This window comes from Nicotiana tomentosiformis, chromosome 11 (genome assembly GCF_000390325.3).
Source record: "Nicotiana tomentosiformis chromosome 11, ASM39032v3, whole genome shotgun sequence".
NCBI classification, from domain to species: domain Eukaryota; kingdom Viridiplantae; phylum Streptophyta; class Magnoliopsida; order Solanales; family Solanaceae; genus Nicotiana; species Nicotiana tomentosiformis.
In genome coordinates this window covers 77,840,935-77,855,878 of record NC_090822.1, presented here as the reverse complement: position 1 = coordinate 77,855,878, position 14,944 = coordinate 77,840,935, and the positions used below count along the sequence as shown (strand labels likewise).

General features: G+C 37.9%; 1 protein-coding gene across 1 annotated transcript; it reads right to left on the bottom strand.

The window, feature by feature from the left end:
* Positions 1 to 10,950: 10,950 nt before the first annotated feature.
* LOC104098411 (IAA-amino acid hydrolase ILR1-like 3) lies at positions 10,951 to 14,742 on the bottom strand. The gene is made up of 5 exons (XM_009605136.4): positions 14,250 to 14,742; positions 12,507 to 12,632; positions 12,086 to 12,400; positions 11,844 to 11,972; positions 10,951 to 11,565 (listed from the first exon to the last, which is right to left on the bottom strand). Exons 1-5 carry the CDS (start codon positions 14,601 to 14,603, stop codon positions 11,185 to 11,187), a joined length of 1,305 nt encoding a protein of 434 aa, XP_009603431.1. The 5' UTR covers positions 14,604 to 14,742; the 3' UTR covers positions 10,951 to 11,184.
* Positions 14,743 to 14,944: the final 202 nt, after the last annotated feature.

Here is a 14,944-nt window from a genome sequence, read left to right as displayed (position 1 = left end):
AAGATTGTTGAGCTAAAAATGGTAAAGCTTAGGTTGTGGGATGATGAAATCCTCCATAAAAGGACCTTGAAACCTTGATGCACACCTGGTATTTGATAATATGCTCAAATGAGCTAAAACCATATTCATCTTCCTAATTATGGTTTACTTTTGTTATGTTTCTAAATAGATTGAAGTTGCTAGAATTTTCGGAACGTCGTAGTAATTTAAGGAAAGCTCAAAACAAGGTATGTTGGATAAACTTTCTCTCTTGTTCCCGTAAGTTCCAAGTATGGTTGGCTCAAGATTCCTAACTTCTATATTCTGGGTTATTTCCTATAAACTTGTTTATTCCGAATGAGCCTTATGTAGAAAGATAGATGTTCAAAGTATGGTTTGCGTATAAAATATTATGGCTTTGAGTCGTGTTTTAAATGAGAACTAGTATACCAATTGGGTGAGAAAAATTCGACATGCTTAAGACTCATAATTGCTCATATGTGTACCTAAAGTCTTGATTGGAGATTTCTTATTGTTGATGATCTATGAAGATGGTTGGAAGTGAAATAAGTGAATTAGGGATACAGAGTGTGGCCAACGTGCCAAAAATTTAAGTTATGATTGAGGCTAGTAGTGCAAATGATTTGAGAGGATGCGATAAAGAATATGAAATGAGCCTCGACTCAATAGTTTAAAAACGATTTCGAAAATAGAATTGTCTAAAAGCTTTTGTACTCAATTCATGCCCATAAGTGGCTACTTTAACTAATGCTTTGCTTTATAAATATATTCAGTGTGATTCGAGTTCTATATACTCATGTGTTGAAATTGTATATTATCATTTTTGGGGAAGAGTATTGCAAGAGTAAATGATGTATTGATTGTTTATGATTTTTCATATGTGTTTCTAATGTTGGTTGGTATGCCTCATTCTTTGGGAAGAAACCATTTGTGTTTAAAGTTTCCATTACAAATGGATTTGAAGTATATGATTTCTGAAATATTCTATATGTTGGTATTTGATGATGATCTTTGAAATTGAAAGAGGTGAAAGTGTGGAATATCAAATACGACCATCGTGCCAGGAATAAAGAATCTTGTGAATGGACCAATGTGCCAAGGAAATATTGTCGTTGTGAATGACTGGAAATACTAATGAGAATTTATACAATGTGAAAATGTTGAGGTGAGTACAATTATATTTATGTTACCTTTATGTGAAAATCAAATCAAAAAAATTATTTTTGGGAGCATCATTAGCAAAACCGAGGAAGGGTGGGTCATAAGACCCACACCTGAAACTACATGTGGCGGTGTAGGGGTGGATTGTGATTATTACCCTTATTTGGGATGAAATTGTGATATTATTCCCATTAATTGGGATGAAACTGGAACCTTTGTGGATTGAAAAAGTCAACCCACACGGCATATGTAGGAAGGCGGCCTAGCTGATTGGGTGGAGATCAGACTCTGTGTTGCGCACATGGTGGTACTGCTCTTGGTAACAACTTTCTTTCGCATCACCTGTCAAACAACATTGTTCGTGGGGAGATGGCCTAGCCGATCGGGCGTGATCGGACTCCGTGCTAACAAAGACGGTGGAATATTGGCGCTAATGATCTCCCAACCAAAAATTGTATATGAAGTTCGTATTTTAAAAATTATTATGTTTTAACTGCACATTTGGATATTGTGGATTATGACTTGCTGTTTCTATGTGTTGCCTTTTCTTATATGGCATTTTATTTTGAAAGAGGATTTTTAGCTATACATACTAGTGCTATTCGACAGTATTAATGTCCCTTTTGCCGGGGGCACTGCATCTTTAATGGATGCAGGTGGTTCTATAGCAGACGTCATTGATCAGTGATAGCAGTACACTCTTTTCAGCTGATTTGGTGAGCCCCACTTTATTTCGGGGTGATGTATTTGTTTCTCATGTACTGTGTTTTGAGGTATAGCCGGGGCCTTATTCCCGGCATTTTCATATTACTCTTCTATTATACTTAGAGGCTCCGTAGACAGGTTGTGGGTTGTGGTTGATGTTGGAAATTGAACTAGAAATATTGGTATTTGAAAATCATGTTTTTCGTTAATTCTAAACTTGTAATATTTTGGAAATTATGAATGAAACTGCTAATGGGAATGAAAAAGGAAGTTGTTAATAAAATCTTTTCAGTGTTTGATTAATGGAATACATCTCCTCTTTATTCATGGATGAGTTTGGGTAGAATGAAATCTAAAAGGCTTGCTCAGCCGGGTTTACTCGATTGAGCACCGGTCGCGCTCCTCGGTTTTTGGGGTGTGACAAAAGGATCAACCAAAGCTATGATTTCTGCTTGGGGAGAAATCTCAGATGATGATGAGCGAGCATTAATGGCTATTGGAGAATCTGATGAAGAAACTGAGGTAAGTATCTTTCATCTCAAAGACAAGATTAAATTCTTGTCTAAAGAAAGATTTTCTGAATTATTACTAAAGTTGATTGATGAATCTGAGGATGTGAATAATGAAAAAGAACAGCTGTCAAAAGAATGTGTAATTTTAAAAGGTAAGTGCAAAAACATGAAACTTAGGACTTGTGAAGCTGAAAGTGAAAATACGGTGCTGAAGAACCAAGTTCATGCACTTGATACAACTGTCCTAGAACTTAGATTTGAAAATCTAAAATTAAAATTAGGAACAGGTAAAAGGACAGTTGGTCACACACAACCCACTTTAGAAGAAAATGTAAGAAAAATAAAAGATGAGTTGTGTAAAAGAGATAAACTGATAAGAGTCTTAAAGGAGGATCTGAACAAGATCAAGCATGGGCTAGACAACTTGTAAATGGAATAGGTCTTCTGATGCACTTTCATGGCTACAAGAACATCATAGCAACAAATGAGGACTTGGCTTTAGGAACTCTGCACCTAAGTGGGATCCTAAAAGCAAGTACCTCACACTCACTGATAATAAAATTTGCACACACTGTGGTAACAGTGGTCACTATAAGAGTGATTGTACTGCAAATGAAAAGGTAGATCAAAAGAATAAAAATTTTATTTTAGGAAAAAATAGGCTGCCAAGTTGGGCTAAAAAGAATGTGATTTATCCTTTTGCCTATAGAAAGGGACCCAAACTAGTTTGGGTTCCTAAGACTAACCCCCGATTTCTTTTTGCACGTTGAAGTGAAGGGGAGTAGCCAAATATGGTACATGGATAATGGCTGCTCAAAGCACATGACATGAAAGAACCAATTCCTTTCACTTGAGGACCTTAAAGGAGGTAATGTCTCCTTTGGAAATGGAAAGAAATGTGAAATCATTGGGGTTGGAAAAGTAGGTAAGTCTGATTCTCACTCTATTGAGAATATCTACTTGATAGATGGACTGAAGTACAGTCTAATAAGTGTATCACAATTGTGTGATGGAGGTAATATGGTAGCCTTCACCTCTACAAAATACTTTGTGATTAATCTTACCACTGACAAGATAGTTTTGCAGGGAAAAAGAGTGAATAACATATATGTGGTGGATCTGTCCACACTTTCAGATAATGAACTCACTTGCTTAAGTGTGTTGGACAATGATCCCCTCCTTTGGCATAAGAGACTTGGACATGTCAGTCTAAGCCAACACAATAAACTAGTCTCCAAGGACTTGGTGATAGGGTTGCCTAATATTAAGTTCAAGGAAGATACAGTTTGTGAGACTTGTGTAAGGGGGAAGCATGTAAGATCCTCTTTTAAGAGCAAGAAAATGGTAAGTACTACCAGAACGATGGAACTGGTCCATATGGATTTATGTGGACCAATGAAAAAATTGAGCAGAGGTGGTAAGAGATATGTTGTGGTGCTTGATGATTACTCTAGGTTTACGTGGACACTATTTTTAACATCTAAATATTTGATATGTTCACTTTATTTGTTAGAAAAACTCAGAAACAACTAGGTAATCAACTTGCATCAATTAGGTCTGATCATGGTAGTGAATTTGAGAATGCTAAATTTGCTGGATTTTGTGATGAGCATGGCATAGATCATAACTTTTCTGCTCCTAAAACTCCACAATAAAATGGAGTAGTTGAAAGAAAGAATAGGACATTGGAGGAAATGGCTAAGACTATGCTACTTGCTAGTAAAATGCCCCATAGCTTATGAGCAGAAGCTGTGAATACTGCATGCTACATCATAAATAGGTGCATGACTAGACCTCTTGTTAAGAAGACTCCATATGAGTTACTTAAATGGAGAAAGCCAAATATATCCCACCTTAGGGCATTTGGATGCAAGTGCTTTGTGCACAATAATGGAAAAAACTCCCTAGGTAAGTTTGATCCCAAAAGTGATGAGGGAGTATTCTTGAGATATTCTTCACATAGTAAAGTTTACAAGATTTATAACAAAAGAACTATGTATATAGAAGAAAGTGTACATGTTTTTTATGAATAACATTCTTTCTGAGAGGCAGGAATATGATGATGAAGCAATTGGGCTGGTAAGAAACTCAAATGAAACCACATCCCAACCTGAAGCTGCACCAGAGGAAGGAACACGTGATGGAACATATCCTTTCACCCAGGGCAACCCGACAGGGGGAACTGAACAGAGAGTAACTGATCCTCAAACCTCGAGGGAACCTGTCCATGAACATGTTCCTCAACAACAAAACATTGAAGGAACATCTAAGGGAAACCAGCTGGCTGTGAAACCTTACAAGTATCAAAGTTCTCATCCCATTGGGAACATAATCACTGATCCAACCTCTGGAATCAAAACCAGATCTTCTTTGAAGAACCTTTGTGCTTTTGATGCTTTTTTATCTCTTGTTGAACCTAAAAATGTTACTGAGGCTTTGTAGGATGCAGACTGGGTGAATGCAATGCATTGCAAGATGAACTCAACCAATTTGAGAGAAGTCAAATTTGGCATCTGGTGCCAAGACCCAAGGACATATCAGTAATTGGCACTAAATGGGTCTTCAGAAACAAACTTGATGAAGATGGAACAATTACAAGTAACAAGGCAAGATTGATTGTTCAAGGATATAGTCAAGAGAAGGGCATAGACTATGATGAGACTTTTGCTCCAGTTGCAAGATTGGAAGCAATTAGACTCCTTATAGCCTTTGTTGCTTACATGAAATTCACTCTCCATCAGATGGATGTCAAGAGTGCCTTCCTCAATGGCTATCTAAAGGAAGAAGTGTTTGTCAAGCAACCTCCTGGCTTTGAAAGCAAGGAATATCCTGATCATGTGTACAAGCTTGACAAAACACTTTATGGGCTCAAGCAGGCTCCAAGAGTATGGCATTAAGAATCGTTTAAATTCTTGCTTGAGCATGGCTACAAGAGAGCTAAAATTGAAAATACTTTGTTCTTGAAAGAAAAAGGTAAAGATCTCTTAGTAGTTCAGATATATGTTGATGATATAATCTTTGGAGCAACTACAGATACGTTAAGTAAAGAATTTGCTAAGCTAATGGGGAGTGAATTTGAAATGAGTATGATGGGTGAGCTTAATTTCTTTTTAGGCTTACAAATTAAACAAAATTCAAATGGAACTATGATCCATCAACAGAAGTATGTGAATGAGTTGCTTAAAAGGTTTGAAATGGAAGATTTCAAAGAAATTGACACTCCTATAGCAACAGCCACAAAATTGGATATTGATGAACCTGATTCATTTGTTGATCAGAAGATGTATAGGGGAATGATTGGCTCTTTGTTATATCTCACTTCTAATAGACCTGACATTATTTTTAGTGTAGGCCTTTGTGCTAGATTTCAGGCAAATCCAAAAGAGTCTCACTTGACTGTTGTCAAGAGGACTGATCACTGCCTATGGTATCCAAAAGGTAGTAATTTTAACTCAGTGGGATATGTTGATGCTGATTATGCAGGTTTCTTGTGGATATCAGGTATGGCACACTTTCTTGGCTCATGTCATGTGTCTTAGGCCACCAAAAAGCAAAATTCTGTGGCCTTGTCTACTGCTGAAGCTGAGTATGTGGCTGTTGCCTTATGTTGTGCTCAATTGTTGTGGATCAAACATCAATTCATGGACTTTGGAATTGATGTAGGTTGTATCCCCATCTTTTGTGTAACATCAGTGCAATTAGTATGACCAAAAACCTGGTTCATCACAAAAGAACTAAGCACATAGATGTTAGGCATCACATTTTGAGGGACAACTATGAAAAATATTTTATTACTGTAGAATTGTATGTTACTGACAAGCAAATAGCTGACATCTTCACAAAAGCTCTAACTAGAGATCACTTTGAAAGGAACAGGTTAAAATTAGGGATGACTAAGATCACCTAAAAGGAACCGGTTCTAACTCAAGAAATGGTTAGATAATTTGTGAATTTTGTAAATAATTAGATTAGATTTTTCTCAGGCTCATACTTTCATTAGTATACTCTTGTGACATGTGCTAAAATGTCTCATTAATTTCTAATGATATTATCCTTATTTTCTTGAAAAATTCAGACTAACACAATAGAATTCTCAGTGATGAACCTGGTTAAGATGACATGATATGTACTCTCCACTCTGCATATTTTGAAATAATTGTATTTGGATCATGATAAAAAAAGAGTCACATTTAATACCAATCTCCCTCAAGTTTATCCATTACAAACAAACCAGTTTCACAAAACAAAAGAGTCTCACGCGCCATAATTGCCTAGATTCTAGGGAAGAGTTCAACGTCCATTCAAACTGATTTTCCCAGTTTGATTAGACTTCTGAACTTCAAAAAGCAACTGTTACCTACTCCAATTCTCCCTCTTTAAATTCAACAGCCTTTAACCACTTCTTCACTTCTAATCTTTCAAGCCGCCAAAAATTCTCTCTATCTTCTCTCATCTCTTCTACTCATACATCTCTTATCCACACATCAATAGCAAACCCGTCTGAAAACCCTTCTTCACCACCCAAAGAATCATCACCCACACCTACCTCCAAAAAGGGCGATTCAAAATGCTTGCTCGTAAGACAGTGGATGGTAGTGAACTATCCAAGAAATTGGATGAGAAATTGAAGGCCAGTCAAGTAGAGGAACCCCAAAAGTTAGAAGAATTTTTCAAATCTGCAGCTGATGAGGAAGAACTTGTTTCGTCTGAAACAGAATAGGTAATCTCTGGTCTAAATATTGCTTTTGAGGTCATTTCTGATGTCGCTAAAAATCTGGAGAATAAATTTGTTCTGGTTGCTATTATTGCTCGGTAGAGACTACTGAGTCTGGTCAAACTGGTGGTAAAAATAAAAAAAAATGAAAGAAAAAGAGAGTGAGGGTGTTCAAGGAGATGTAAGGGGAAATGGAAAAGAAGGAGCAATTGAATCTTCACCTACTCCTATTAGGTTGACTGAGGAAACATGGGCGATAGTGTTATGCAGTGAATAAGCTGTTGAGGAGGAAGAAAATTGGAGAGAAGAAGGAGTTAGTGGATCTGGGGATGCAAATGCAGCTGACGGGCTGGTTAGGTTGAGGAAGAGGTTCCAAAAACCTGTTCCATCTGTGAAGGAATCCCTCGAAGGTCTACTAAAAAGGGTGTCTGATAGCTACAATCCAAAGAAAAAGTAAAGTCAAGGTGTCAAAGTCCCTGGAACTGCTAGGGCACACAAGAAGAGAAAGACTGCCTATTCTATCCCTCTAGAGACCCCTCCTACAAGAGGAACAGCTACAAGGAGTCAGAGGAATCAGAGTGAGGCTGAACTTGAAAGGGCCTTAGAAGAGAGTCAAAGAAAATCTGCTGCAAAAGGAAAGAAGAAAGCGAGTGAACCAGTTGAGGCAATTGAGATTGAGGAGATGGACCTGGTCCTTCACGATGAAGACGAGGCAGAGGAGGTGGAGGTTGTGACTCCAAAAGCAAAGAAAAGAAAGACTTCCAAAAAGAAGTCCCCTTCAAAGACTGTTGATACTTAACCTTCTGCCTTGGCAAAAAGAATCAGGTATGCCAGGAAATCTAGAAAGTGCAAGTAGTGGAAGAAGAAGAAAGTGAGCAAGAAGAGGAAACTGATGAAGAACAGGACAAAATGGTAAAGTTTAGCAAGAGAACAATCTTGAAGGGTAGACTCCTCAGGGACTTGGAGGATGAATGAATGGTGATGCTGCTGGAGAAGCTAGAACTTCAAGGATGGAAGGACATGGTCCTTCAGATGGAAGGAAGACTAGCCCGAGCAGAAATTATAGAGTTTATGGCTAACTGTGAGATCAAAAATGGAAGGGTAAATAGTGTAGTGAAAGGGGTGACTATGAGCTTTGATGCCAAGGAACTGGGAGAAATTCTAGGGGTACCTGCTGAGAGTACAATGATTACAAGAAGCTGAAATGGCCAAGCCTAGAAAAGCTACCTACCTCTTTTGCCATTACAAGGAAATTTGCTGACAGTGACTTAGAGTTACGACCCAAGACTGTGTACAAAAGTGAGATGAAGCTTGCCCACAAACTGCTCTTTGAATTTGTCAACAAGGTTGTTCTGCCCAGGTAGAAGAGAAGGCACATTGCAACCTTCATGGACCTGGTCCTTATGGAGTGCCTGGATAGTGGGAGGCAAAGCAATTGGCCGGGGTTTATCATCCAGCTCCTTGATAGGGTACTCATTGGCACCAAAATTCATGCCATACCATATGGGTTTATTCTCATTGTTGTGCTTACTCCCTTCAAGGTTCCCCTCAAGAAATGGGATGTTAGCACAACCAAAGATCACTTTAGGGTCAACACCTTGACTGCCGGTGACTATGAAGTCCATGTTGCTCCCAAAGAACTTGGTTCATCCAAGAGAGTGTCTGTGAATAACAAAGTGAGAGCCTTGGAGGAGGAGAGTGGGGCTAAGGCTGCTGAGATTGAGAGGCTGAATAAGAGGCTGGCTGAAATAGAAACTGAGAGGGATGCTCTCAGGACTGAGCTTGCAAAGGAAAAGGAGAAGAATGAAGGCATTCTTCATGACATGTTGAAACTGCTTCAGGCCAGAAACCAAGAACCTAGTCCTTCCCAGCCTTAAACCATTCATAGCCTAGTTTGAAAACCAATGACCCGAATGAGATTTTTTTTTTGTCTTTTTGCTTATGGTGCAGTACTTTTATTCCCTTCTATGCTTTGTGGATGATTCTTACCAATGATAATCACTACTTTTGCTCTAATTGTTTGTTGATATTTCTTAGATGGCTATTATCCTTAGATTGATAAGAGAAACTTGAATCCATGATTGCATTTGAAGTAGCATCAGTAGCCATGAGTAAGATCTGCTAAAATCTGGTTATATAACTTAATTATGCAACTTTTCGATGATGCCAACAAGGGGAAGATAAGTTGTGCTTTTTGCTTTGGACTGTGATGTTTATAACCTAATGAACCTGGTCCGTGATGATTTGTGACTTTAAAATGGAAAGTATTCTAACATTGTGTTGATGTTCAGCTGAGTTGAAACAGGTTTCATGCTTATGAAAAGCACAGAGTTTGTCATCGTCAAAAAGGGAGAATTTATTGGCCTAAATAAGTTTGTTTTGATGAATGATAAAGAAACACATGCATGAACCAGGTCCATACACAGTATAAACATGGCACAGGAAGATTCAAGCACAAGGCATGCACGTGAAGGGGATAAGCACAAGCAGTTATATTTGATATCTCCTGAACGAAAATGTTGCATAATTGATAAGGAGCAGAACTCCTTATTTGAAGAGAACTCTATCCTAGATAAGGGAGGAGTTAAAAGTTGAAGATAACTAGAACTCTTCCACCAAGGAAGAGTAAAACATTAGAACTCTAGTTAATCCTTATTCTACTAACTCTATAAATATCAGTTTTGTTCTCTTTTACAGGCAAAAACACAAGCGCTGAAGGCAAACAAGAGTTGAGAGAAAAATAACAAGGCATTTGCAAGCAATTCCTGTGTGTTTCAAGTGTGCGAACCTGAAGTTACATGAACTAGATAGAAGAACCAGTTCCAAGTGTCTGTCTTTTATTCTAGTTTCATTGTAGTAAGACTTTTGAGTTGTACCTTTCAGCTTTCTCTAGAAGCATTTGTACTAGATACTCTGAGTGTATTGTTCAAGTTAGAGTTAACTTGAAATTGTCGCAACAGCCTGAGGCTGGTTGCCACAAAAGGTTACAGGTAATCCTTAGGTTTACAAGAGTTTTGTAAACGCTATTTTTGGCTCAGTGATTTAGTGATGTGTTGGAAAAAATCCTACTGGGTAGTAGGTCGTGGTTTTTTCACTTTTTGAGCCACGTATTTAGACAAGAGTAGGTTGCTCTAGTGGTGAGCACCCTCCACTTCCAACCAAGAGGTTGTGAGTTCGAGTTACCCCAAAAGTAAGGTGGGGAGTTCTTGGAGGGAGGGAGCCGAGGATCTATCGGAAACAACCTCTCTACCCCTAGAGTAGGGGTAAGGTCTGCGTACACACTACCCTCCCCAGACCCCACTAGTGGGATTATACTGGGTTGTTATTTTCCACGTAAAAATACGTTGTGTTCTTTACTTTCTGCATTTATTATTCCGCAAATGTAGTGTAAGGAACACATAGAAGAACTAAGTCCTTCTATAATCTGTGCACGCGAAAATTGGAAACCACACAAATCACCCCCCTTGTGTGGTATTGAAGTATAAGACATCATTGATAGTTTACAAAAGAAAATAAAAGAAAAAGAAAGAACAACATATTCTTCAACATACATGTTTTTTTTGGTTTCTCATCCAGTGTCCGGTACCCATATTGGGGCCCGACTAAATCTGGATTCGTGCCGGGAAGTCCCATATTGGGGGGAGGGGGAGGGGGGGTAAAGCGCTCCCTAACTAATGTGACTCCATACCCAGGGACTCGAACCCCCGACCTCTGATTAAGGATGAAGGAGTACTTACTACAACCCTTGTTGGTAACATACATGTTCAATTATGGTAAACTATAGTAAGATTTAGCAACTGTCAGATTGCATTTTGTAATAAAAATTTTATTTACCAAAAAACAAAAAGATTTAGCAACTGCGTGCAATGAGTTATTCAAATATATTCATAAACAGAAAGAAAATAAGAAATCCTGGAGACCCTAAAAGAAAAGGGGGGAGCAGTACAATTTTACCATCTAAAACTATGTCCAATCCATGAATTACCTAACTTTTTGGTAACATAAATAGGTAAGACAAGATACCAGGCGTGTAGGCTTTTTCACTAACAAATTTTTCATTTACAAACGAGATGATTCTTCAACTCCAACATGTTATTCTACTGTCTGAACATGTGTATCAAAGTAAGATATGGCAACAGCAGCATGGAGAGCTGCTCCTATTGGAAGAACATCTTCATCAATAGTGAAGTAGGGGGAGTGCAAACCTTTAACAGCAGACGTGGCCGTTTTGTTTCGTGCCCCAATGTTAAAAAATGCAGCTGACATCTTCTGGGAAAAGAAGCTGAAGTCCTCTGCACCCATTGTAATTGGAGCATAGTGCACGTTTTGCTCACCAAGCAAGACTTCTCCAACTTTTTTAGCATGCTCATAGGTCGCAGGATCATTTAGAGTTGGTGGATACGGCCTCATTAATTCCTCGGAAAAATCAATAGTGGCAGAACATCGATGTACACCTGCTTGTGTCTCAATGACCTACAAGTAGTAAGTATTTTCAGCGTTACTCATCCAAACCAATGCTTAGTTTTTAGCAAAGAAGATATGATTATAAAACTGACTTGTTATGAACAATGCTGAAGATTTCTGAAATATTAAAGCAAATGTTGTTGCAAAATGATCTATTTAACTTCTGCGTCCTGATATTTCAGAAGTTATCAAAGCTACAGTTGATAAAAAGCTCAAGGAAGATTCAATAATCATCCAAAACTTGAGGGCAATAAATGATTTAGTACCGGCGAACCTCTAGTGCATACCTCTTTGATCCTTTGCTTAAGATAGGAATAATCCTCAAATGTCATGAATCGGAATGTTCCACCAAACTTTACACTTGCAGGGATTACATTTCCAGCTTGACCACCATCTACAAATGCAACAGAGACAACCTGCATGTAGTTACACATAAGCAGAAACAAAATTTAGATCCTGCTGCATGGAATTCAGGATTCTGAAGGAATAACTCATTATATTAACTGTTTGAAATCAGAGCGACAAATACCCTAGACTCTAGAGGATCAGTTTCTCGAGAAACAAGTTGCTGGAGTGCAAGAACTGCCATAGAAACAGCAAGAATTGGATCCCTAGTTGTATGTGGCATTGCTGCATGTCCGCCTTTCCCTTGCATCATTGCTGTAAACCTTCCCGCACCAGCCATAATTGGACCAGGTCTCGAACCAATAGTACCAGTGGGCATATATGGCCAGACATGCATGCCAAATATTGCTTGAACCCCATTTAATGCTCCTTCTTCTAACATATAGGAGGCACCAGCATATCCTTCTTCCCCAGGTTGGAATACAAGCTTAACTGTGCCCTTCAGCTCAGATGTAAAATTATCCAAATAAATTTTTATTTGAATTAGACCATGACAGAACATGGTAGTTTACGTCAAAAGTCAAAACAATAATGATTCTACCTACCTTCAGTTTGTCCCTTCTATTTTGAAGCAATCTAGCTGCTCCAAGCAGCATGGTAACATGAGCATCATGGCCACATGCATGCATTTTGCCATCGATCTTGCTTTTGTACTCCCAATCTACCAATTCCTTCAAAGTAACACTTTCATTCATTTATTCCATTCATTGCAGAGGAATTCTTTCTATTAGCAGAAACAATTTGACAAGTAACAGACTGCAAAGTAACTGATAGAAATGAGAGTGCTCCTAATGATATTTGTTTTTCCTTCTCCAAGTAAAGGTGAAGGTGGGGGTCACAACTCAGATGTGAGGACTTGAGAACTACTGATGTTTTGAGTAATAGTCACGAAACTAGAACAACTATTGTCAGATGCATATTTTGTACTCACGGATTTGAACTTCTTATCAACTCACCATCTGCATTATCCCTGCTTACTAGTTTCTTAAAAGCATCACTGACTTATCTGTAACTTAACATGGCATGGAAATCTCGTTATCTATCCGAGCACATAAGTATGAAAAAACAGATACATGGCACTTTTGGGGTAGAATCTTCATAAAGAAACTTAAAGGCATCTATAATTAACTTAAGTTGCCTAAAAATGGCAGTTTAACAAATAAACTAGAAGATTTACGATGTCAACATGTTATATTAGCATCAAAAGAGGCGTTGAGTACAACAAAGCCATTAGAAGTTATAATGCATGGACTCCATACATACGGATTCCAGAATTAAAGCAAAATAAATGATGTGCAAACAAGTAACAAGCAGTGAACTAACTAAGCAATAAATTATCAATTCTGTCATGTAATAGTAATTTCAAATCAGAGTGGCTTAAAATCTGTCACCTGGTACCAAAGGAGACTGATTTCCACTTCTCTAATCAGTATATAAATTGCACTCCAAAGGGTTCAGTTGAAATATTACCTGTTCTATTAAGCACACTGGCACAGTATGACCCAACTCTATCTCAGATAGCAAGTGAAACAAGTGACTGGCCAACAAACCATAAGCATGTTTAGGCTCAAGAAAACTTAAATTTATCATTCCAAAAGCCGTTCCTTTTCATGACATACTATATTCATCTCACTAAATTATTCAAAGTTCATGTTAAAGGCCAATCGTTTTCATCATTTCTTGAATTGAGGGTCTATCGGAACAACCTTTCTACCTTCACAAGTTAGGGGTAAGTTCTGCGTACGCACTACCCTCTTCAGACCCCACTTTGTGGGATTACACTAAGTTGCTTGTTGTTGTTGTTGTTCATGTTGAAGGCCAAATTGAAAAAGAAAAAATAGATCCTTATTGCACAAATAAAAATACTAAATAACTAAGCTTTTGTTATGAAAAGAAAAGAAGGAAAACTCAGTACACTATGTATGAAACATATAGGAAATAAGAAAGCAACAAATGCTATAGTCGTCCCATTTATTTGACAGTCTCTCCTTGTAGTATGTCTCCAAAGAAGTACACATTTCTATATTTAGAAACAATTCCACTTTAAACTTCCTATTTATAACAGAAATGTATATGACTTATTTTAAACCACAAAATTTAAAAAATCTTTGTTGTTTTTCTTCAACAAGGACACAATCAAACGCCATTACATAAATTGAGTACATAAATACGATACAATAACCAAAGTTTGGAATGGCAATTGCCACAAGAAAAACTCTTCCTCCAAAAGAGCAAATTTTAAAAAGGAATAAATAAATAAAGTAGGAAGATGGAGTATGAAGAGAGACCTGAATAGGGAGAGCATCCATGTCAGCTCTCAAACCGAACCAAGGTTGACCACCTGACCCAATGGTTCCAACCAAACCAGTTTTAGCGACTGGTGACAAGTACTTGATCCCGAGTGAGTCCAGCTCATCTCGGATGAGTTGACTCGTTCGGTGTTCTTGAAATGCCAATTCTGGGTACTCATGGATTCTCCTCCTTACCCTTTTCAACCAATCATAGAACTCCGGCTGCCTCGCCGATTCAAGAAGCTCTCGAGTTAGGGATTCAGTATCTACAGCCCATGAATTGTAAGGAGAAATCGTTGATACCAATGCCAATATGCAGAAGAAGAAGTAGTCTGTGCGAAAAGAACCCATCCCTCGAAACCACAAGTCTTTTGAATTCGCCGCTCCTAATAGTAGAAATTTTAAGTCTTGTATAGCATCAGAGACAAAATTTATGCCAGACCCAACTCGTAATATGACAAAAGTGGAAAATGGTGGGTGGAGAAGAGAATTTTATAGTTTTCGCTAGTTATAGTCTGTTATGCTGCGTGTTGCAATTTTATCACTTGTAATTTCTAGTTTCAATTTCGACTATGTATGTCCGGCTAATATGTTAAAAATTAGTAAATTTGTTCGTGCTTCGATTATAAAATGATATATTTAAATTTATAAAAAGAAAAACATGCTTATAATGTTAGGAGGAAATTATAAAT